The sequence below is a fragment of the Elephantulus edwardii genome, unplaced genomic scaffold (genome assembly GCF_000299155.1).
Source record: "Elephantulus edwardii isolate Elephantulus edwardi_28Jun2011 unplaced genomic scaffold, EleEdw1.0 scaffold00155, whole genome shotgun sequence".
In the NCBI taxonomy this organism is placed as follows: domain Eukaryota; kingdom Metazoa; phylum Chordata; class Mammalia; order Macroscelidea; family Macroscelididae; genus Elephantulus; species Elephantulus edwardii.
This window is the reverse complement of record NW_006399905.1, coordinates 7,248,802-7,268,865: the sequence shown is the minus strand read 5'-3', so window position 1 is coordinate 7,268,865 and position 20,064 is coordinate 7,248,802. Positions and strand designations below refer to the sequence as shown.

General features: G+C 38.3%; 1 protein-coding gene across 1 annotated transcript in view; it reads right to left on the bottom strand.

Moving 5' to 3' along the window:
* The window catches only part of OSBPL1A (oxysterol binding protein-like 1A), a 300,437-nt gene that overhangs the window by 73,984 nt on the left and 206,389 nt on the right, over positions 1 to 20,064 (bottom strand). Inside the window, exon 17 of the mRNA XM_006895041.1 lies at positions 11,784 to 11,940. Coding sequence (XP_006895103.1) covers positions 11,784 to 11,940 — 157 coding nt within the window. The remainder of the gene's footprint in view (positions 1 to 11,783; positions 11,941 to 20,064) is intronic.

Here is a 20,064-nt window from a genome sequence, read left to right as displayed (position 1 = left end):
ATTGGCACAGGACCGAGCGGAGTTTAGGACTCATAGGGTCGTTATGAGTCGCAGGCGACTCGACGGCACATAACAACAACAACATAAAAAAACACATATAAATAACCCTCCAGCACCATTTCCAGGCCACTTTTTACCTGCAATGATATGTTACGGCAGCTCTAGGGTATACATCATACCATATATATGGTTTGTTTATGTATGTGGGCCTTTGGGGATTTTTCTTCCATTCCACTGGTCACTATTCCCAGGCTGATTCCAGTGTTTCAATGACTGAAGGTTTATAATAAAACTTGACATCTGAAAGGACACATGCCTTGCCTTCCCTTCCCTCAATCTGGCTTCCAGGCAATCTCTGGTCTTTTCACAGTCCTCTGTGCTTCAATATGTATTACAGAATCCAGTTTGCTTTTCAGCTTCCAGGGAAAAGTGCGCTAGGATTTTAAATTACACTGACACCACAGATCAATTTGGCAAGAGTATCTTTATGACAATCATTCTCCTTCTCAAGAAAGTCTTTCAGCAAGTTGTATGTGATATCATGCAATACACAGTAATAACAAGTAATATTTACATAGATAAAAAGCATAAATGCAAGCTGAACAAACATGGGAAGGTAAAAGGGATTACACCATATATATCAGAGAATTCTCTACACTGATATGCTACAAAAACTCCCAAGGATAGTGGAGGAAAACGTCTTAGCATAACAGAAGACCTTGAAAGAAAAACCTACTAGGTTTCAGGATTTAGGACCATGGTCTAGGCGACACCTAAGTCAGCTGGTATAGTATAGTTCACAAAGACAATGCTCTACATAGTACTTTTTCCCCCCCAGGTTTATTTTTATGTTATTTCTTTAATTACATTTTTTAAAATTTATTATTCATTTCAATGAAAATTTACAGAGACTTTGCATTTCCATTCATTCATTGTTGCACTTTTCTCCCCTCCCAACCTTCCCCCCTAGTACACTATCCTCTTGGAAAAGTAAAAGAAAAATTCTTTCATTGTTTTACAATCCCTTCCCCAGGTCCACTCCACTATGCAGCCTTTGCTCTGGAATCCCGTCATGACCAAAATACCTAATCACATATCCCTTTTAAACAGTTTTCTCCCTCATCTGTTTCAATGCAGTATACATTATTGAACCCATCTTTCTCAGTCTATCCCAACCCCGAGGTCAGTCCTGTTTTACAACAGTGGCACCATTCAGTATTTGTCCTTTTGTGACTGAGATACTTCACTCAGCATAATGTTCTCCAGGGTTACCCATTTTGAATAATATTTCATGAGTTCCTTGTTTTTCAATGCAGCGTAGTATTCCACTATGTGAATATGCCACAGCTTCTCTATCCATTCACTCATTGATGGGCCTTTAGGTTGTTTCCAACTCCTTGCTATTATGAACAAAGCCGCAATAAACATGGGTGTGCATGTATCTGCTTGGATATCAGTTATGGTCTCTTTAGGGTATATTTCCAGAAGTGGAATTGCTGGGTCAAATGGTATCTCTATTTGCAACTCTTTGAGAAAGCACCACACCGCCTTCCACAGTGGTTGTACCATTTCACACTTCCACCAACAGTGAATAAGGGTTCCAGTTTCTCCACAACCTTGCCAGCATTTGTTGCTTGCTGTTCTGTTAAATTTTGCTATTCTGACTGGGGTAAGATGGTTATCTCATAGTTGTTTTGATTTGCATCTCTCTTAGAGCTAGGGATTTTGAACATTTCTTCATGTATTTGTTACCCACCTGAATATCTTCTTTGGTAAAGTGTCTGTTCATATCCTGTGCCCAGTTTTCTATTGGATTATTTATGTTTATCTTGTTGTGGTGTCTACATAGTACTTATGTGAAAAGTGACTGCAGTCTTTAAAGCATGAAATGGCCATCTAAGATGCAACTAATTATATCTCTTTATCCAGAGCATAGAAGAATGAAGAAAAATCAAAGATTCATGAAACAATTGGTCTAAAGAACTAACAGACATAACTTACAGCCTCTACATTGCTGAGGAGAGAATAACTGCAGGGTGCCAGCCTATCACTATCAAATACTCTAACTCAGTTCACCACAGAAGGTCCTGGGCAGAGGGAAGAGAAGAAAGTAGAACAAAATCCAAAGTAACTAAAAAAAAGGAGTAAAATTACTAGTCTGATAGAAACTAGAGGAATCTTGGATTATGGAAATCTAATATCCTTCAAACCGGGAACTGAACTCACCAAGGATTAACTCTCAGCCAAATAAGAGCTAGCCTATAACATGAGTAACTAGGGAGGAGTGTGCTCCTTAGTACAACTGACCAGACCAGACCAGAATGGCAACACTTGCCCCAAATCAAAACGCAGACGGCAGAAAGCACAAAAGCAAATGAAGAACCCAGGGAAAAAGCAGTAAGAATTCTGTTAATTATGCCAAGGAAAAAAAAAATGTACAAATTGCTGAATAGAAAATGACTTTGCTCTATAAAGATTCACCCAAATCATAATAAAAAGTTTTTAAAAAAGGATCAATGTATTTCAATGAATTTTATTATTAGACTTTTTTGTTGTTGTTACAACTGACTCCTGGATAGATGAGATTTTTGATTCAAAGGAATCCTTTAGGACAGAGTTGTTGTGAAGCATCATCAAGTTAACCATAACGGCCTTATGAACAACAGATCTGAAACTTGCCCCATCCTGTGCCATCCTCGTCATTGCTGACATAGTCAAGCCCATTGTGATAGTCACGGTGTCAATCTCTTGTTGGCTCTTTCCAAAGAACAGCCTCTTCTAACAACATGCCCAAGGTATATGAGAGGAAGCTTCACCATTCTTGTCTCCAAGGAGCACCCTGCTTGCACTTTTCCCAAGATACACTTGTTCTTTTGTCAATCCATGGGATATTCCATACTCTTCTCCAACACCACAAGGCAAAGGCATAAGTTCTTCTGTCATCTTAGAAACTGTTCAACTTTGAGATGCGTAAGTAATTGAAAAGATCATGGCTTGAATCAGATGTACCTTAATCTTGAAATGACGTCATTGCTCCTTAACACCTTAGAGAGGTCTTTGACAGAAGATATGCTATGTCTTGATTTCCTGACTCTTAATTCCAAGGGTGTTGATTGTTGATACAAGCAAGATGAAATCATTGACAACTTTAATTTTTTTTCTCCATCTATCATGATGTTTCCTACTGGCCAAGTGGTAAGGATTTTTGTCTTTCTGATGTCGAGATCTAATCCACATTGAAGCCTGTAGTCTTTGATCTTCTGCAGGAAGCACTGCCAAGTCCCCTTCGCTTTCAGCAAGCTAGGTTCTGTCATCTATATAACGCAGGCTGTTGATGAGTCTTCCTCTAATCATGATGACACATTCATAAAGTCTAGGCTCCAAATTACGTTCCCCCCAGTATAAACAAACACAAAGAAAGAATACAGCCTTGATGTATACTTTTCTTGATTTTAAACCATGCAGTGCTCTGTTCAGACAACAACTTTCTGGTCTAGGTATAGGTTTCCAATGAGCATAATTAAGTGTTCTGGAATTCTCATTCTTCTCAATGTTAGCCATAGTTTGTTAGGATCCATACAGTCAAATGCTTTTGCATGGTCAATAAAACACAAACAATATTAACAAATTGTTGTTGTTATGTGCTGTTGAATCAACAGCCCTAAACCCTGCTCTACCGTTTGCCAATCTTATTGTCTACAACACACCTATCCCCATTACCCCTGTGACTGAATCAATCCATCTCCTTTGAGGGTCATACTCTCTTGCGCTGTCCCTCCACCCTCCCAAGTATGATGTCCCTCTCCAAGGACTGGTCCCACCTTGCAACATGTCCAAAGTATGTCAGACAGAGCTTCAGAATCCTTACCTCCAAGGAGCAGCCTGGCTTTATCCTCTCCAGGATGAACCTGCTTGTTCTCCTTGCAGTTCATAGTATATTCAATACTCTTCTCCAGCACCATAACTCAAAGGCATCAACTCATCTTCTATCATTCTGTCCTGCACTCTGATTAACAAATTATTGTATGAAAACTAGTAAAAAAATTAAAAAAATCAAAACTACACAAATAGACATTCTTCTCATATCCTCTGCTCTTAGTCAGGATTCATTTGACATAAGTAACGAGATCTCTGGTGCCATGGCCTCTTCTAAACCCCACCTGAACTTCTGGCAGTTCTCCGTCAATGTACAGTTCTAGCCATTTATAGATTATCATCAGCAATATTTTGCTTGCATGTGATATTAATGATATTGTTTTATATAATTAATATAGTTTGATAATTTATATATTCTACTGAATCACTTTTTGAGGAAATAGGAACAAATACAGATCTCTTGCAGTCAGTTGAACAGGTAGCACTTTTTCAGATTTCTTGGCATTGATTGGTGAACATGCTCAGAGTTGCATCTATTTGTTCAAACATGTCAATTTGTAGTCTATCCATTTCTGGGGCCTTATTTTTTTTGCCAATGCTTTCAGTGCAGCTTGAAATGGCTTCCTTTACAGGATAATCTGCTTCAGTGAAGACTGTTGTTGTTGTGTACTGTCAAGTCAGAACTGACCCATAGCTGACCCTCCAATGGATTTTCAGAGGCAATTAATCCCACAGGAGAAGATTCTCCATCCTTCTGAAGAGCCACTGGTGGCCTCAAACCACCTGCCTTTAGGATTGCAGTTCAGCTTCTTGCCACCACGCCACTGCTTAGGAATATTAGATATAATAGGCTTAAGGCACTGAATATTAATGATTAAAGACCAGGTGAACTGTAGGTTGAAACCAAGGATACTCCTGGGAAAAAAACAAGCAGTCACTGTAAAGACAGCGGAGAAAGAAAAGACTACATGGATGTCAGAGGAGACTCTGTAAATTGCACTGCAACCTTGAGAAGCCAAAAGGAAGGGAAGAAATGGTGAAGTAAGAGTTGAACAGAAAATTTCAAAGGGCAACACAAGGAGACCAAATAAATTATTATAATGAAATGTACCAGGAACTGGAGTTAGAAAATAAAGAGAAGAACAAGAATGTTCTCCTGCAGAGCAGCTGCTGGTTTTAAATCTCTGATCTTTAAGGTCAACAGTCAAGCACTTAACCACTGCACCACCAGTTAAGAGTTGGATTAACCTGAAAGCACATTAAAATGTGACTTTTTAATAGCAACTCAATTTTTTGCTCCAGGTAGACCACATTTTCTGTCTGTGTTTGGTGCAAAGAAATGTAGAACATCTTTGCCAAATTTTCTAATTTGTACTCATAGGTTTTCAACATAAATAATCATGTCACCTTTGCATGACAAGAATTTTATTTCTTCATTTCTATATATTTTATGTGCCTGGCTATGTCTTCCATATGGAATTAAACAGAAGGGAGGAGAATAGGCATCTTTATAGTATTCATGACATTACAGGAGTTATTTTTAATATTTCATTACATATAATTTATTTGCATAAATTTTAAACAGATTATAAATGTTCTATTTATGATTTCAAATTTCTTTATCCTCAATGGCTGATTACCATTATGAAATCACTTCCTCTACCTCATAGGATGATCATAGGATCTATCTTCTTTAATCTATTAACATCATCAGTATAGTGAATGACCTTTACTAAATTAAGATTGTGACTAATCTTATCTCCTCGAAAATCTTTTACACCACATTTTGTCAAGTGGATGAAATAAGCATTAATGTCTTTTTCAAATATAATTATGGTTAAAAAGGCTAATAATTTAGAAGATTAGAGCCCAGAATAAACATAATAAATTAGGTACAAGGGTAGAAAATGACTTGTATGGAGCACAGCCAGAATGGCAATAGGCCTTGTAAATACAGATCTGGTATCATCATGGTGTAGGCTAATTTTCCAAAAAGGAACTTGATACCTCTCTGGGGAAAAAATGGCTATTACATGGAACATTTATTTTGCATATTCTCTATGCCTGCTGTATTTCAGGTTCCACATCTTAAACAGAACTGTAAGTTGTTAATATTTCCCTAGAACTAGCACTAAAGACTAATACAGTCCACAGGACTACTACAAAGATCATTGGTTAGAAAAATTACACAACCTATTAGCAATTTAGTATAAATAAAAACTATAATAATCCCCCAAGGTTAATAACATCAAGGTTTTACAGCAATTTTATTTCCTCATTTCTAGAATTTATGTATAGGTGAAAGACTGCTAGTCAAGTTTTCATTTTGGAATCACAGAACTTTGAGAGCAAGAAATCAAATTAAAAGTTCATTTAGCCCAATCTTTTAATTTAAAATGCTTCATGGTCCTCAGGCAGCTAACATGAGAATTAATTTGTTCATAATTGTAACATGAGAGCTCTGGAGGCTTAATTGTAATAAACTGTACTGCAATTGCAAAGGCACACAGTTCGAGGCTACTGGCTGCTCCATGGGAGAAGGATGGGCAATCTCTTCCCATGCAATAACTGCCTCTGAAAACCTGCAGGAGGGTCAGTTATAAGTCAGCTCTGATTTGACAGCAAACAACAACAGCTGTCACATAGGATGAATTAAAACTGGTATTTGTCTTATAATCATAAAAGAAAACAAATTGGCTTAAGGTCTCCTATTTTGTATTAAATTCATATTAAATATACAACATGGCTTCTATTTCTCTGGTATCTAAAGTTTTCCAACTATTCCCAGGATAACTGAAGTTGGAAAAAGAAATCCCATGATAATGAGAAATGGGAAATTACAACTTTTGAGAAGAAAGTGAATAAACAAAGCTAAAATAAGTAATCCATGCTGAGTATGTTCTGCACAGCAGGCACATCCCTCGGCATAAAAACACACTAAGGAGAACTGTCGCTGTTGTGTACCATTGAGTCAGAACTGATTCATAGCTGACCTTCTAGAGAGTGTTCAGAGTTAGTAAATCCCACGGAAGGACACTACCCAGCTTTCTCCTGTGGAACAGCTGGTGGACTCACACAATGCCTTTGGGCTGGCAGCACAATCCTTATCACTGAGCCACCAGAGCTCTCTCTAAGGGGAGAGAGAACATCATTTAGAAAAGTACATTATAGTGCACTTGGGGGAAGAGCTGTTGTGGCTATAATGCATACTACAAGTAAAGCTAAATCTTTTTCTCAGCAATGACATGAAGAAGATGGAGTACTTCTTATGAACACAGGAGGAGGGAAAAGACCCTTCTGCAGACAAGTCCCTCGAGATGGTGAAATTTACAGTGGCTTCCACATTACATCTCTTAGGCATAAATGGTTTCAAGACTTACAAAGAAAAAGAAAAGGAAAGCTCAAAATTCTTCTTTTCATCAACAAATAAGTTAAAGTGAGATTTAATACAGTCCACATGATCTAGAACTTATAAATTTTTTGTGTTATGATTTTAATGAAAGTTTACAGGAAAGTTGGGTTTTCATTCATTCACTGTTTCACATTTTCCTCCCTACCCATCCTCTGTTCACTTTTAATGACTCTTTCATGTTGCATAGTTTCTTCACTCTCACCTCATCTCTCCCTCAGTCCACTTTGCTATACACCTCTTATTCTTGACTGTTGTCATACAAATAATGCCTAATCATATATTCCTTTTAAACAGTTCTTTCCTTCATCTGTTCTAATGCAGTTTCATTATTTATCCCCTTTTTCTTAGTTTTCCCTCAACTCCCATGTCTTTACTGTTTTTTAACAATGGTGTTATGCAGTATTTATCCTTTTGTGACTGAGATATTTCACCCAGCATTATGTCCTCCAGGGTCACCCATGTTGTGCAATATTTTATGAGTTTCTTATTTTTCAGTGCTGTGTAGTACTCTATTGTGTGACTATACTGTCGCTTTTCTATCCATTTATTTGTTGATGGGCACTAGGGTTACTTCCATCTCTTTGCTAGTGTGAATAACATAGCAATAAACATGAATGTGCAAATATCTCTTTGGGTGGCAGCTCTGATTTCTTTAGAGTATATTCCTAGTAGTGCAATTGTTGGGTCAAACAGTATTTCTATTTCCAACTTTCTAAGAAAGCACCTTACCGCCTTCAATAGTGGTTGCACCATTTCACACTCCTACCAGCAGTGAATTTCTCCACAACCTCACCAGCATTTGTTGTTTGCTGCTCTGCTCTGTTGAACTTTGCTACAGTTACTGAGGTGAGATGATATCTCATTGTTGTTTTTATTTACATCTCACTAAAAGCTAGGGAGTTTTAACATTCCTATGTTTGTTTGCCATCTGAATGTCTTCTTTGGTGAACGGTCTAATTCATATCCATTTTACGATTAATTTGTGATTGTTTGCCTTTTTCTTGTTTAGGTGCTGGAGTATTCTATAAATTTTAGATACGAGTCCCTTATCATCACCAAATTTTTCCCCCAAGTCTATGGCCTTCCTTTTTACCCTGTTGAATAAGTTTTTTTATGTGGATAGGGATTTGATTCTTAGGGGGTCCTATTAATCTGTTTTAATCTCTCCTGATTGTTAGAACTTGTGTGATCTTCCCACTTAAACGTATGCATCTTCTCTCCAACACTTCCTCTGAATCTTCCTTTTAGTTTTATAAGTCATGTACTATTCACGTCTCTATCCTTAAATTTAAGTGTGTGTACTCGAGGGGATAACTAGTATCATGAAGAGATGATGAAATGTAAAACTTTATGGAAAAGTTAAGTGGTAAGAAAATTATCCTTCATTATTAAAGAAAATTGAGATATATGGCAAAATAGAATATATCTTTCTCATGTATTCTCACAAGATTTCAAGTAGATTGTATGGCTACCTCACACTGATACATCAGGTTTGAGAGTAACACATAGCAGTGTGTCTTAAATATCATCAAGATTATGGCAATATAATATTCATTAGATGCAGGTTACTTAAACACAGTTTAGGTTGCTGGTAGTAGGGATTTAATTAAGTCCAATGTTTTCCTTATTTTAAAATGGAACTTTTTACTCATATGTGACATTTGTATAAATGTTTCTACCTCTAGCCAGAGATTTAAGGTTATATCCAAATCAATGAACTCTGGGTTGACTTTAGAGGCCAAAAGATCAGTTAATAAATTCTTAAGAGCTTGTTGTTGTTATCTGCTGTCGAGTCACTTGCGACTCATAGCAACCCTATGTACAACAGCCCTAAACTCCGCTCTGTCCTGTGCCAATTGCACAATCTCCGATACACCCATCCCAATTGCCCCAGGCACCACATCAATCCACCTCATAGAGGGTCTTCCCCTCCTGTGCTGTCCCTTCACCCTCCCAAGCATGATGTCCCTCTCCAAGGACTGATCCGTCCTTACATGTCCAAAGTATGTTAGACGGAACCTCAGAATCCTTGCCTCCGAGGAGCCGCCCGTTTTGACCCTTTCCAGGATGAATCTGTTTGTTTTCCTAGCAGTCCATGGTACCCTCAATACTCTTCTCCAGCACCACAGCTCAAAGGCATCAATTCTCCTTCTATCCTCCTTAGTCATTGTCAAGCTCTCTGATGCGTAACAAGTGATTTCAAAGACCATGGCCTGTATCAGACGCACTTTAGTCTCCAGAGAGACACCATTGCTCTTCAGTACTTCGGAGAGGTCCCTAACAGCAGACTTTCCCATTGCCAATACGTCTTTTAATTTCCTGGCTACTGGTGCTGAGAGTGTTGACTGTGGAGCCAAGCAAACTAAAGCTGTGAACAATCTCAATCTCTTCACCATCCATCTTGATGCTGCCAATTGGCCCAGTGGTGAGAATCTTTGACTTGAAAAATGAGACAAATTAAAAGTTTGAGTGATGATTTAGACTATTTCAACAAATCTTAATTCAACAATAGCTGTATTTTGTGGTATGTAAGACTTAAGACAGTTTCAAGATCTTTAGGTAATCTGAGTTAAGAGACACCTGTTATAATTTAACTGATTTTTACTATTTAAGGATACAAAGAAAGGATGTATTTAAGTTTGCTGATAAATATGGACTGTGTAATTAAGAAAATGTAAAAAGCCTTATAAAAAATTCTACTTGATACTATAAAAGTTTTTATCTATCCTGATTAATTTATAAAATCTTTATAAATTAAAGCTTTAGCATCAAATAATATATAAAGCAGAAACTGGGTTTCTCATAGGGAAAAATGCCAAGATTTGCTTTAATTACTGAACTGAAGAGTTAATTTTAGCCTCTGTTTAAGTTGCCTGGAAGGCAAGGATTTTGAATCTCATTAGCATTTTGCGTCTCCTGAGTTCATGCTGAAAAAGGGATGACAAACTCCAACTCCTACAAAAGCTCCTTTTGTAAGATAGGAATCTGTTACACTTTCTCACATTCCTGAAGGCTGACAAGGTTAATTTTTCCTTTCCTTCTCTGAATGGAGAATGCTTTATGAGGCTTCTATGTTGAATGAGTTGCATCTTGCTTAATCTTTCTTAGTGAAGGGTCCTGATAGCAATTTTTGAATGATTCCTCCTTAACTTTCGTATCTGTACCATCCTGAGTTTGACAAAGAACACAGAACATATAAGAATATGGTATAAGAATATATATAACTATTGCCATGAGGATAGCAGACACACAAAAGGGCCACCAGGTCCTGACAAGCAGAACAGAAATCACTCCCAGGCAGAAAACAGGACTAAGGACAGCACTCATTCTGGCATCTCCTATTTGTACACTCCTTTTGAGTTCTCCATAGACAGTATCTTTATTCTTACTGGTTTGACAAGATGTTTACATTTTAGGTAAGCCTGGAAGACTTAGATCTGGATTCCCAAAGGAGCCGGCAGAAACTGCAGAAGGAAATCAGGGAAGACACGCCCTACTGCCCACACAACGTGGGATGCTAAACTCCACCAAACACTGTCAATAGCGTGTTCACAGGATACCTTTCAACCCAACAGAAGAACCACCTGGTTGTATCTAGTTATCTAAAACATAGCAATCTTTTCAAAGTAAATACAAACAGGTGTCTTCATTAATAAGAGACAGATATGCAGACATCAGAGAAGTGATCTGGAAATGTTTCTGAGTAGAGTAGTATTTGGTGCAGGTGTAAGGTTACAAAAAAAAGCAAAGATCAGTTTGTTGAATCAGTTTTTCATAACTCCTTACTCTAAAAGTGATTTTTGTAATCACAGTCAGATACATTCTTCACTGAGAATTTTATAAAATACATATTGCTCTATGAATACCAGCACGCCCATAAGCCACTGTGTACAAATACTTGAGCTGACACTGGAGAATGGTGGTGTCTTTTACAGCTCATTAATCTGGGACAATCTCTAGGACTAAACCAGTAAGGGAATAAAAGCATACGAAGGTCATCAGACAAAATAAAATGGACATGTTCAGCACACCCTAGGCGTATTATTGAAAGTCTTTTGTTTACATATTACTAAAATTGTGTCAACAGGTTGGCAATATCACCATTCATTCTTAATAACACCCACAGAAGATCAAATGACCAGAAACTAAAATAGCTTTGAGAAGCAGAGTCATGAAAGATGTATGTTGAAAAAAGGAACCCAGCACCAACTGCAATAAGCAGTCCCTGAACAGGCTTTCTAAATAACCAACTAATGGGTTTGTCTACATGCCTCCTAAAAGTGTGGTTGCTAAAACAAAGATTTGTGCTTTGCCCATAAAATTAGAAATGATGTTCTCCTCTTACACAGACAGAAGAGAAAATAATGCAAGTTAAATCCTTTCTTTGTAGTGATAGAGTGATTAAGGTATGCACCATGAAAAAAAGAGTAGGTATACATTCATTTATATACACAATTTGGTTCTTTAATAAAAAAAGAGCGATGAAACAACCTACCTGTGCTTTTTGATGCCATTGGAGAGAGAATCTCCACCCCCACAGTCACTTCCTTCAGACATTCTGCCTTTCCGGCTGCTCAAATGCTCTCCTTCCTCTTCAAAGGAGCGCGCTGTCACTGCTTCCAGTCGGCTCAGGGACAGGTCCGAGTGGGAATCTGCGGCAGAGCGGGCCCATGGTTAATGAGGTGGACTTCGGCGAGAGGCTTCGCTAACAATGGGTATTTCCCTACATGCAGCAGGTTCTGAAACTTAAGCAGCCTACTTTGTCCTTCAACAAGCCATCCGTTAACTACCTCCTCCGGGATTTCGGAAAACCTACACCCAAGAAGGCGAAGGTGGATTTATGAAACTAAGATATGTTTATATAAACTTGCAATTAAGCAGATGGCATGCATTTTAAAAATTTTCAGAGATTATCCAATTCTATAAGAAATGCTACCTAGTGATTTCTCCAAAGATCCTCATTTTCCTCTCCCTCTCAAAGTATCTTAAGCCTAACTGACAAAAAGTAACACTTTCATTTAAAAATTCATACAAAAGAAAAACTATTAATGACTGTACTTTTGGGAAGTTTACATTACACCCAATACTGTAGACACAAATAGAGTTACTTTTAGAACACTTTTCCTGGTGTGGAATTATTAAATATTCACCACCGAAAGCCTCAAATATCTATCCACTATGTAAATGCCAGGCAGGCATTTTTAGGATGAAAACGCCACATTTCCAATTGGCTTGTGTTCAGAGTGGAGCCATCTGCCTCCTTAGGAATTATAAGACAACTTATTTTTGCAAAATACATTCTAGTTTTTGGGCACTCTCACACTCGTCATCTCACTTCAAGCTGTTAAGAATGCTTTGATGAAGGCCAAGCAGAGCGCTTTGCCCAAGGACTAGGCTTGATGGTCTTAGGCCTGTGAGCTGGCTGAAGGAGAAGGAGAACCCAAAGCCTCTGACACCTTGTTTAATCAATGCTTTGAACATTTCACTTCAAAACAGAAGCCATTCAATCCCCAGGATGTAATTTATAAACTTTTGAATGGTGTCTAGGCTTATATTAAAGCATAAATTCAAGGTAACTTACAACTCCCCATCCTAAGGAAAGGATTATAAATTCAGCTCTTCGCTCAGCTCTTAGAAAACTCTGTAGATATATTTAAGCATATTTCCTTAGCAAATTTACAAACCTTCTGCTTAGTTAGTATATATTAAATACAGCGATATATATGTATGTAGATGTGTGTGCGTGCATGTGTATATGTGTATGTATATATATATGTATGTATGTATTTGCAAGTATGTACATGTGAAATTGCCCATCCTTCTTCCACAAGTGCATTCAAACTGTGTAACTTCAGGATTCAGCACAACTTCTTACCAATAGGCCATCAGACTATCAACTACTGGTCTTTGAAAAATAAATAATATTTATTAAGTACATACGGGGAAAAAAAAATAGGCCACCAGAGTCGTACCACATATATTCATGTGCACATACGCACACATATATATTATTAACTCTTTATGGAAGCAGACGGCCATATCTTTCTTTCTTGGAGCAGATGGTGGGTTTGAACTGCTGACTTTTCGGCACTATCAGAGCCTCTTACAATGTATTAAGGTATTCATGAAATTAAATTTTTTAGTTCTTTGTCTCCCCAAGCCCTTGCCATTGTATTTGATAATTCAGCCCAAACCACAGTCCCTTGTTTTTTATTATATGAAGCTGCTTTTGAACCATTGTTGGACAAGCCCAAGTGGAGGTCGGACAATAGACTCTAAGTCCTGAGAGCTGGATACTCTAAAGGATAAACGTTACTTGCAGATGGAATCTGAATGTCAGAAAAACTATTTTGTTTTCCTGTAAAGGTAACTTTAAGAGAGTTTCTGAAAATATAGCTTTGTTCTGTCATAACCTCATAGCAAATAAACAGCTATTTCTAGTAAGAATTTAAAGAGATTTTTTTTTCACTGTAAATTTTGGCAGGTAACTATAAACTTACACTGAAAAAAATTCAAGATAATCTGAATAGCTAGCAATGGGGAAAGGCACCCACCAGATAAAATAAGCAGTTGTCAAAATTACATCAACAAAAACAGTAAATAAAGAAATGCTTATAACAGAATGCTACGCCAAAAGAGCAAGATATAATTTTAACTCTAAAAATATAAGCCAACATATATGTTTTATTTGCATATTATAAAAGAGCAGTCATGTTCAAGCATGCAAACATACATATAAGAAAATAGATTCAACAGGTGTGTTTAGGACATGGAGAGGCAAAGAAGGGGTTAATCTGCTTCCTGGGGCAGCTGGCAGTTAGGAAAGGCTACCCAGGAGATGTGGTGCTCCAAAGTAAATCTTAGAAGAACAGAAAAGTGCTCAGAGGTGAGGTGAGAGCCATTCAGAGGAAGTGGCATGAGGAGAGGGAGACACACAAGGCCAAATTAAGGACAACGGAGTCCTGAACAGATGGCTTCCACTTTTCCACACTGGTTTCATATGAAAAATAATTTCTAAATTTGGACAAATAAAATTGTGTTATTTAAGATGCATTATTACTTTTATGATGTCAATGTCATGGAAATCTAAAGCAATGAGGCAAACTATCTCAAGCATGTATACATCGGATATTGTGTTTGCTCTTTTTTTTATGTTATTTTCTTTTTTTCATTTCTTTTTTATTATTATTAATTTCAATGAAAATTTACAGATACTTTGGAATTCCATTCATTTATTGTTTCACTTTTCTCCCCTCCCAGCCCTCCCCCGTGTTTGCTCTTAAGAGACATAAATCATAATACAAGCACTTGTTGACCTACAAAGACAATGTATAACAAAAAGGAGAAAAATACTAATCAAAGAAAGGCAAAGACAGGTCCCTCCCAAAGCATGATTTCAGCTTATGAAAAAGAGCCCTAAGACTTACTGCTTTACTCAGTGTGTCATTTTAGATAGACTTGTAATGCATGGAGGTGCTGACCAAAACGTTAGTAGGACAAATCTACAGATTGCCCCATGGGATAAAATTAGGCAGTCTCCTCCCATGAAGCTTTACAGCCTCAGAAACCCAGTGAAAGGTAGGCAATGTGACAGTGGTATACACTGGTAGTTTTTATTATACCAAAAGGCACTGTGCTTACCCTAGAAAAACACCATCAGGTGACAGGACATAGACTCTTCCTGTGGCTTGGAATACATGAGCATTTTTCTCCACTCCTAGTGCATGCCTCTTCAACTTCTTTCTCTCTGTGAATCCTCTTTCTCCCCTCCCACATTCTTATCCATCTCCGCTCTGTTCCCTACCCCAGTTCCTCTATAATCAGGTGATCTCCACCCTTCCGTTGATGACTGCTGGAGGTCAGCAATTAGCTCCAGGATGCAAAGTCCAAAGGCCAAAGGCCATTCTTCATTCTCCTACTACATCTGACATAGCAGAATATGTTCCTCCCTTCTATTATCATGAATTTATTAAGCATCTACTATACATGGCATGAAAACATCCAACTTGTTACCAGAGTCAGAATGACTGGGCAGAAAATGGGCAGAGGAGAGCCACGCCACAAGGCTACAGAATCTTTATGAATGGAGATGGTTTTCTCTTTCTCCCTGGTAGCTGCTGGGGGGTTTGAACTTCTGACTTCTTGGTTAAAAGCTAAGCATTTAACCACTGCATCATCAAAGTTCCTAACGGGCTAAGGATTGTTGTCACTGCTGTTAAGTGCCATCAAGTGTCCATAATTCATAGCAACCCTATGCAAAGCATAGTGGGATGCAAAGAACAATAAACAAACGGTTCCCATCCAGGGTAAACAATTTTCTCCACAAACAAGTCCAGTGAATTTTTCGAGATGCAGTAACAGAAGTGTGAATGGAGGCAGTGGACCATAAAGGGAGGCAGGATGTCTGGGAAGGACTGGGCTCAAGTGACAGCTGAGCAGAGTCAAGGAACATGTGTTGGCGGAGTGGTTACAGAGGAACTGCTTCAGGTAGACAAGGAGCTCTGCCGTCACAATCACTAGCACCTTGTGCTGTTTAGCAAAAGGCTGTGCATCTCCAGCAGTTCGCATCTACCAGCTGCTCCACAGGAGATGTAAAGCCTCAGAAATACAATGAAGGATCTCTATGAGTTGGAATCAACTCAAGGGCAGTGGGCTGGATTTTAGCCTTTGTTTGAAGCAATGGGAACTTAGGGCCCAGAGCAGAGAAGAACAAAGTACTCCGCAAGATGGGAGTGGAAAGCATAGCAATGGTGTCCTGATAGGGGCAAGTGAGGCAGAAAGGAAGCTGGTGGCCGTGAAGCTGACTGCTCAGAACAGATCCAAACCAAAGCGAGGCAGTGGGAAGAAGATGAAAGGACGCTGGGAAAGAGAGTACCCAACACATGCCGGGGTTTCTGTGCTCTTGCTAGAGGTCAATCACAAACTTGCCTCTGGGCTTTTGAGCATCAAAGGCAAAGAAGGAAGCATGATCAATAATGTGATTTATAGTGTCTGCGAGACAAAAAAAATAACCAGTGACTTAAAAACAAATAAACCAACATCAACAACTCAGCTATTTCTAGCAGTACAAAGAAAGAGGTATCTATTGCCAGCTCAGGCATTTCCCTGGTTATGAATGTCTGGTGTGGGTCCAACTCTTCGTTATGATTTAAGTCCCATAAACCCTACCAGATTAGCAATCCGAGGTCCAAGCAATGATATAAAATAGCAAACAGGTACCTACTTTATAACGTGTATCAAAACATTATTACTGCAGCACCAACATGTGAAAGATGTTGTAGTGTACCTGGAAGTGTTAGTGTTTTTATGCAAAGAAAGGTATACTACATACTAAGTTAAACATCTGACTTATAGCGTACAGAATCTACTTACTGACAGATTTAGGAATGGACCTAATTTGGAACACAGGGATTTCCTGGAGAGTGAAATCACTGTTGTTATTGCTGTTATGTGCCACTGAATCAACTAAGACTCATAGTGAACCTATGTACAATAAATAGCTCTGAATTCTGCTCTATCCTGAGCCAATCTCACTGTCTCTGACACACTTTATCTGTATTACCCCAGTTACTGTGTCAATCCATCTCATCCAGGGTCTTCCTCTCCTGCACTGCCCTTCGATCCTTCCAAGCATGATGTCCTTCTCCAAAGCCTGGTCCCTCCTGGTCATATGCCCAAAATATGTGAGACAGAGCTTCAAAATCTTTGCCCCCAAGGAGTAACTTGGTTTCACCCTTTCCAAGACACACCTGTTAGTTCTCTTGACAGTCCATGGTATGTTCAATACCCTTCTCCAGTAACACAACTCAAAGGCATCAATTCTTCTCCTATCGTCTTTGGTCACTGTCCAGCTCTGTGATGCAAAGCAAGTAACTGTAAAGACCATGGCCTAGATCAGGCACACTTTAGTCTCTAGACCGACATCTTTGCTCTTCAGTACTCTGGAGAGGTCACTGACAATAGATTTACCTAATGCAGTTCATCTTTAGATAATAGACTATGCTTTTATAACCTCAGCCACACAATTTTGTATATATCCAGCATATAGCATCCTTTCATTTGGAGATGTATAGTTCTACATGTACTTAAACTACAAACATGATTAGCTAAACACCAAACAAGTCATAGCCACTATGAGGTTTATGGTCAAGCCTACCCAGCGAAATAATTTTCCAGTCTCCCTGCAATGCTGAATCAATCAATGGTCAATCTCAGTGCAGTCTCTAGGATGATAATTCAATCTTCAATATGTGGTTTCTCTCTTTTGTTCACAAATAAACTATGAAATAGGATAGGCCTATTCACTGTTACCAGACAGCATACCAATTCCTTTGGTAGAAAGCATTAGAACTATGTTGACCTCTTGATGGACAAGAAAAATTCGAGGCTTTGTGGTATGGAAATGCACAGCCAAACTGAAGGTATGCAGTTCTAAACCACCAGGCCCTCTGTGGGAGAAAGACAGGCAATCTCCCCCCCACCCCGCCCCAATGTGATTTACCACTTCTGAAATCTTCCTGGAGGGTCATCTAGGGATGAGTTCTGACTCAACAGTACACAACAACAACAAAGAATAATGGGAAAGAGAATAGCGAGCATGCATGTTTTATGGGCTTGTTTTATGATCTGTTTATTTCCATCTAGTTCCAAAAGGGTTCTAACTTAACTGATAATGATGTTTTATAGAAAAAAGTCCAAATAAAACTGTAATAAACAGACTATATTGTATAAATTTTCTAACCTATAGCTAAACATTTAAGATAGACAGAACCTATGCTGGATTAGTTCCCTAATTTAGACAGTATTGGCCATCCACTTCCAAAATAGCAGGCCTCTGAAAACCCTATGCACAAATGAGATTGGCACAGGACAGAACAGAGTTTAGGGCTGTTGTACATAGGGTCGCTATGAGTCTCAGGCAACTCGATGGCACATAACAACAACTACATTGTTAAAAGCATGGTTGACATAACATCAGAGAGTGTTTTAATAGGATAAATGAAGATGGGTCAGGGTGAAATCAGAGAGTTGCACAAATTCAGTGGGTAGAGGAGGGGATAAAGGAAATGGAAAGGATCCAGTGGGGACCTGAAACAACAGAGTAGTGATGGGCACAGTCTAATGGTGATTCATTTCATAAAACATGATGCATGGGAATGATTATATGAAACACTGTGAATGAAGAATCATGTGAAACACAATGTATATGAACTTTGTAAGCAAACCAATGTAAAACAAAAATTTTAAAAAAACCAAAAACCAAAAACACGAAGACCAAAAAAGCCCACAACAGGACAAATCTCCAGTGGACCAGATCATTAAGGTTCTGTCCATATTAGGACTTGGAATTACTGTAAACATTTTTCAGATTGAACCAACCCATCAAAGCAGCATGGTAGCCAATGGCTGCAATTGAGTTAAGATGATTTTAAAACTATCAGAGTTAAAAAGACCATATATACTCTCCTCATTTTATGAGAGCAGGTAGATTTCAGTGTTGCTTTGTTTTTTTCCTACTACTGAAAGACTGAGGGAAGCAGTCACGAAGTACAGAATACAAACATGCCAGTAATTTTTATAAATTATCCTGATAAGAATTGTTTTCAAGTGACCTTTGAAAGCTGGCCTGAGAACAAACAGTGCAAAGGACTAAGATGTGGGATACTGTGTCCAAATAACCTTTCCTCTTGCTAATTAAGTGAGCTCTAGTGGCTAAGGTAACAAGAATGGACGGACCAAGGGGTGCATGCGCTCAGCAGGATAACTTTACTCTTTGTGGTTTCTCATTTGTTAGACACATCTTGAAAACATCTAAAGTAATTCAACATATAGCCTAAAACACATTAAGGCTACATTTTCAATTAGCCTTAGGGTAATATTGCTTAAAGGTTTGGTTGATTTTAGCTGTTTGTTTTTTAAAAAAAAAATAAAATAAATTTGTTTAAACATAAAGAGAATCCACTAAGGAAGAATACAAAGGAGATGAATGAAACCTACTATAACTAAATGGTAAGCTGAAAATCAGCATGACTCTCAAGGGAGCTGCCTTAAGCCTGCCAGCATAGTCGACCAAGGAAGCGGCTGGCCCGTGAAGGAGAAGCCTGGCTGCAAGCAACCAGTGAGAAACACGGTAGACACATCCTTTCAGAATGACGCTCAAAGTCAGAAGAAGTCAATAGACAGTGTTTCTTAGAATTGTTGACTTAATATTCTAAATGAAGCAAGACTAAAACATTCTCCTTATGAATAGGGACCAGACAAGGATCCCACTATCACCATTCCTACTCAATATCGTACTGTAAGTACCTGCTAGGGCAATATGACAAGAGAAGGAAATAAAAGGCATCCATAGTAGTAAAGAAGTAGTTAAACTGTCACTATGTGCAGATGATAGGATAGTGTATACAGAAGATCCAAAGGACTCAAACTAAAAAACTGTTAGAGCTAGTAAGAGAATTTAGTAGAGTGGCAGGAGACAAGATTAATGTCTGTGGGATTCCTCTACAGTTACAAAGAAAATACAGAGAAGGAAACCAAAAAAGCAATACCATTAATAAGAATAAGTCACAAATTGAGATACTTACGAACAAGCCTGACTAGAGATACAAATGGCCTTTACAAAGAAAAGTATTTAACACTTCTGTGAGAAACAATTGAAGACCTAAATGAATGGAAAATGTTCCCTGCTCATGGATAGGAAGACTGAATATTGTGAAAATGACAATCATACCAAAAGCAATCTGCATGATTAACACAATCCCAATACAGATACCATA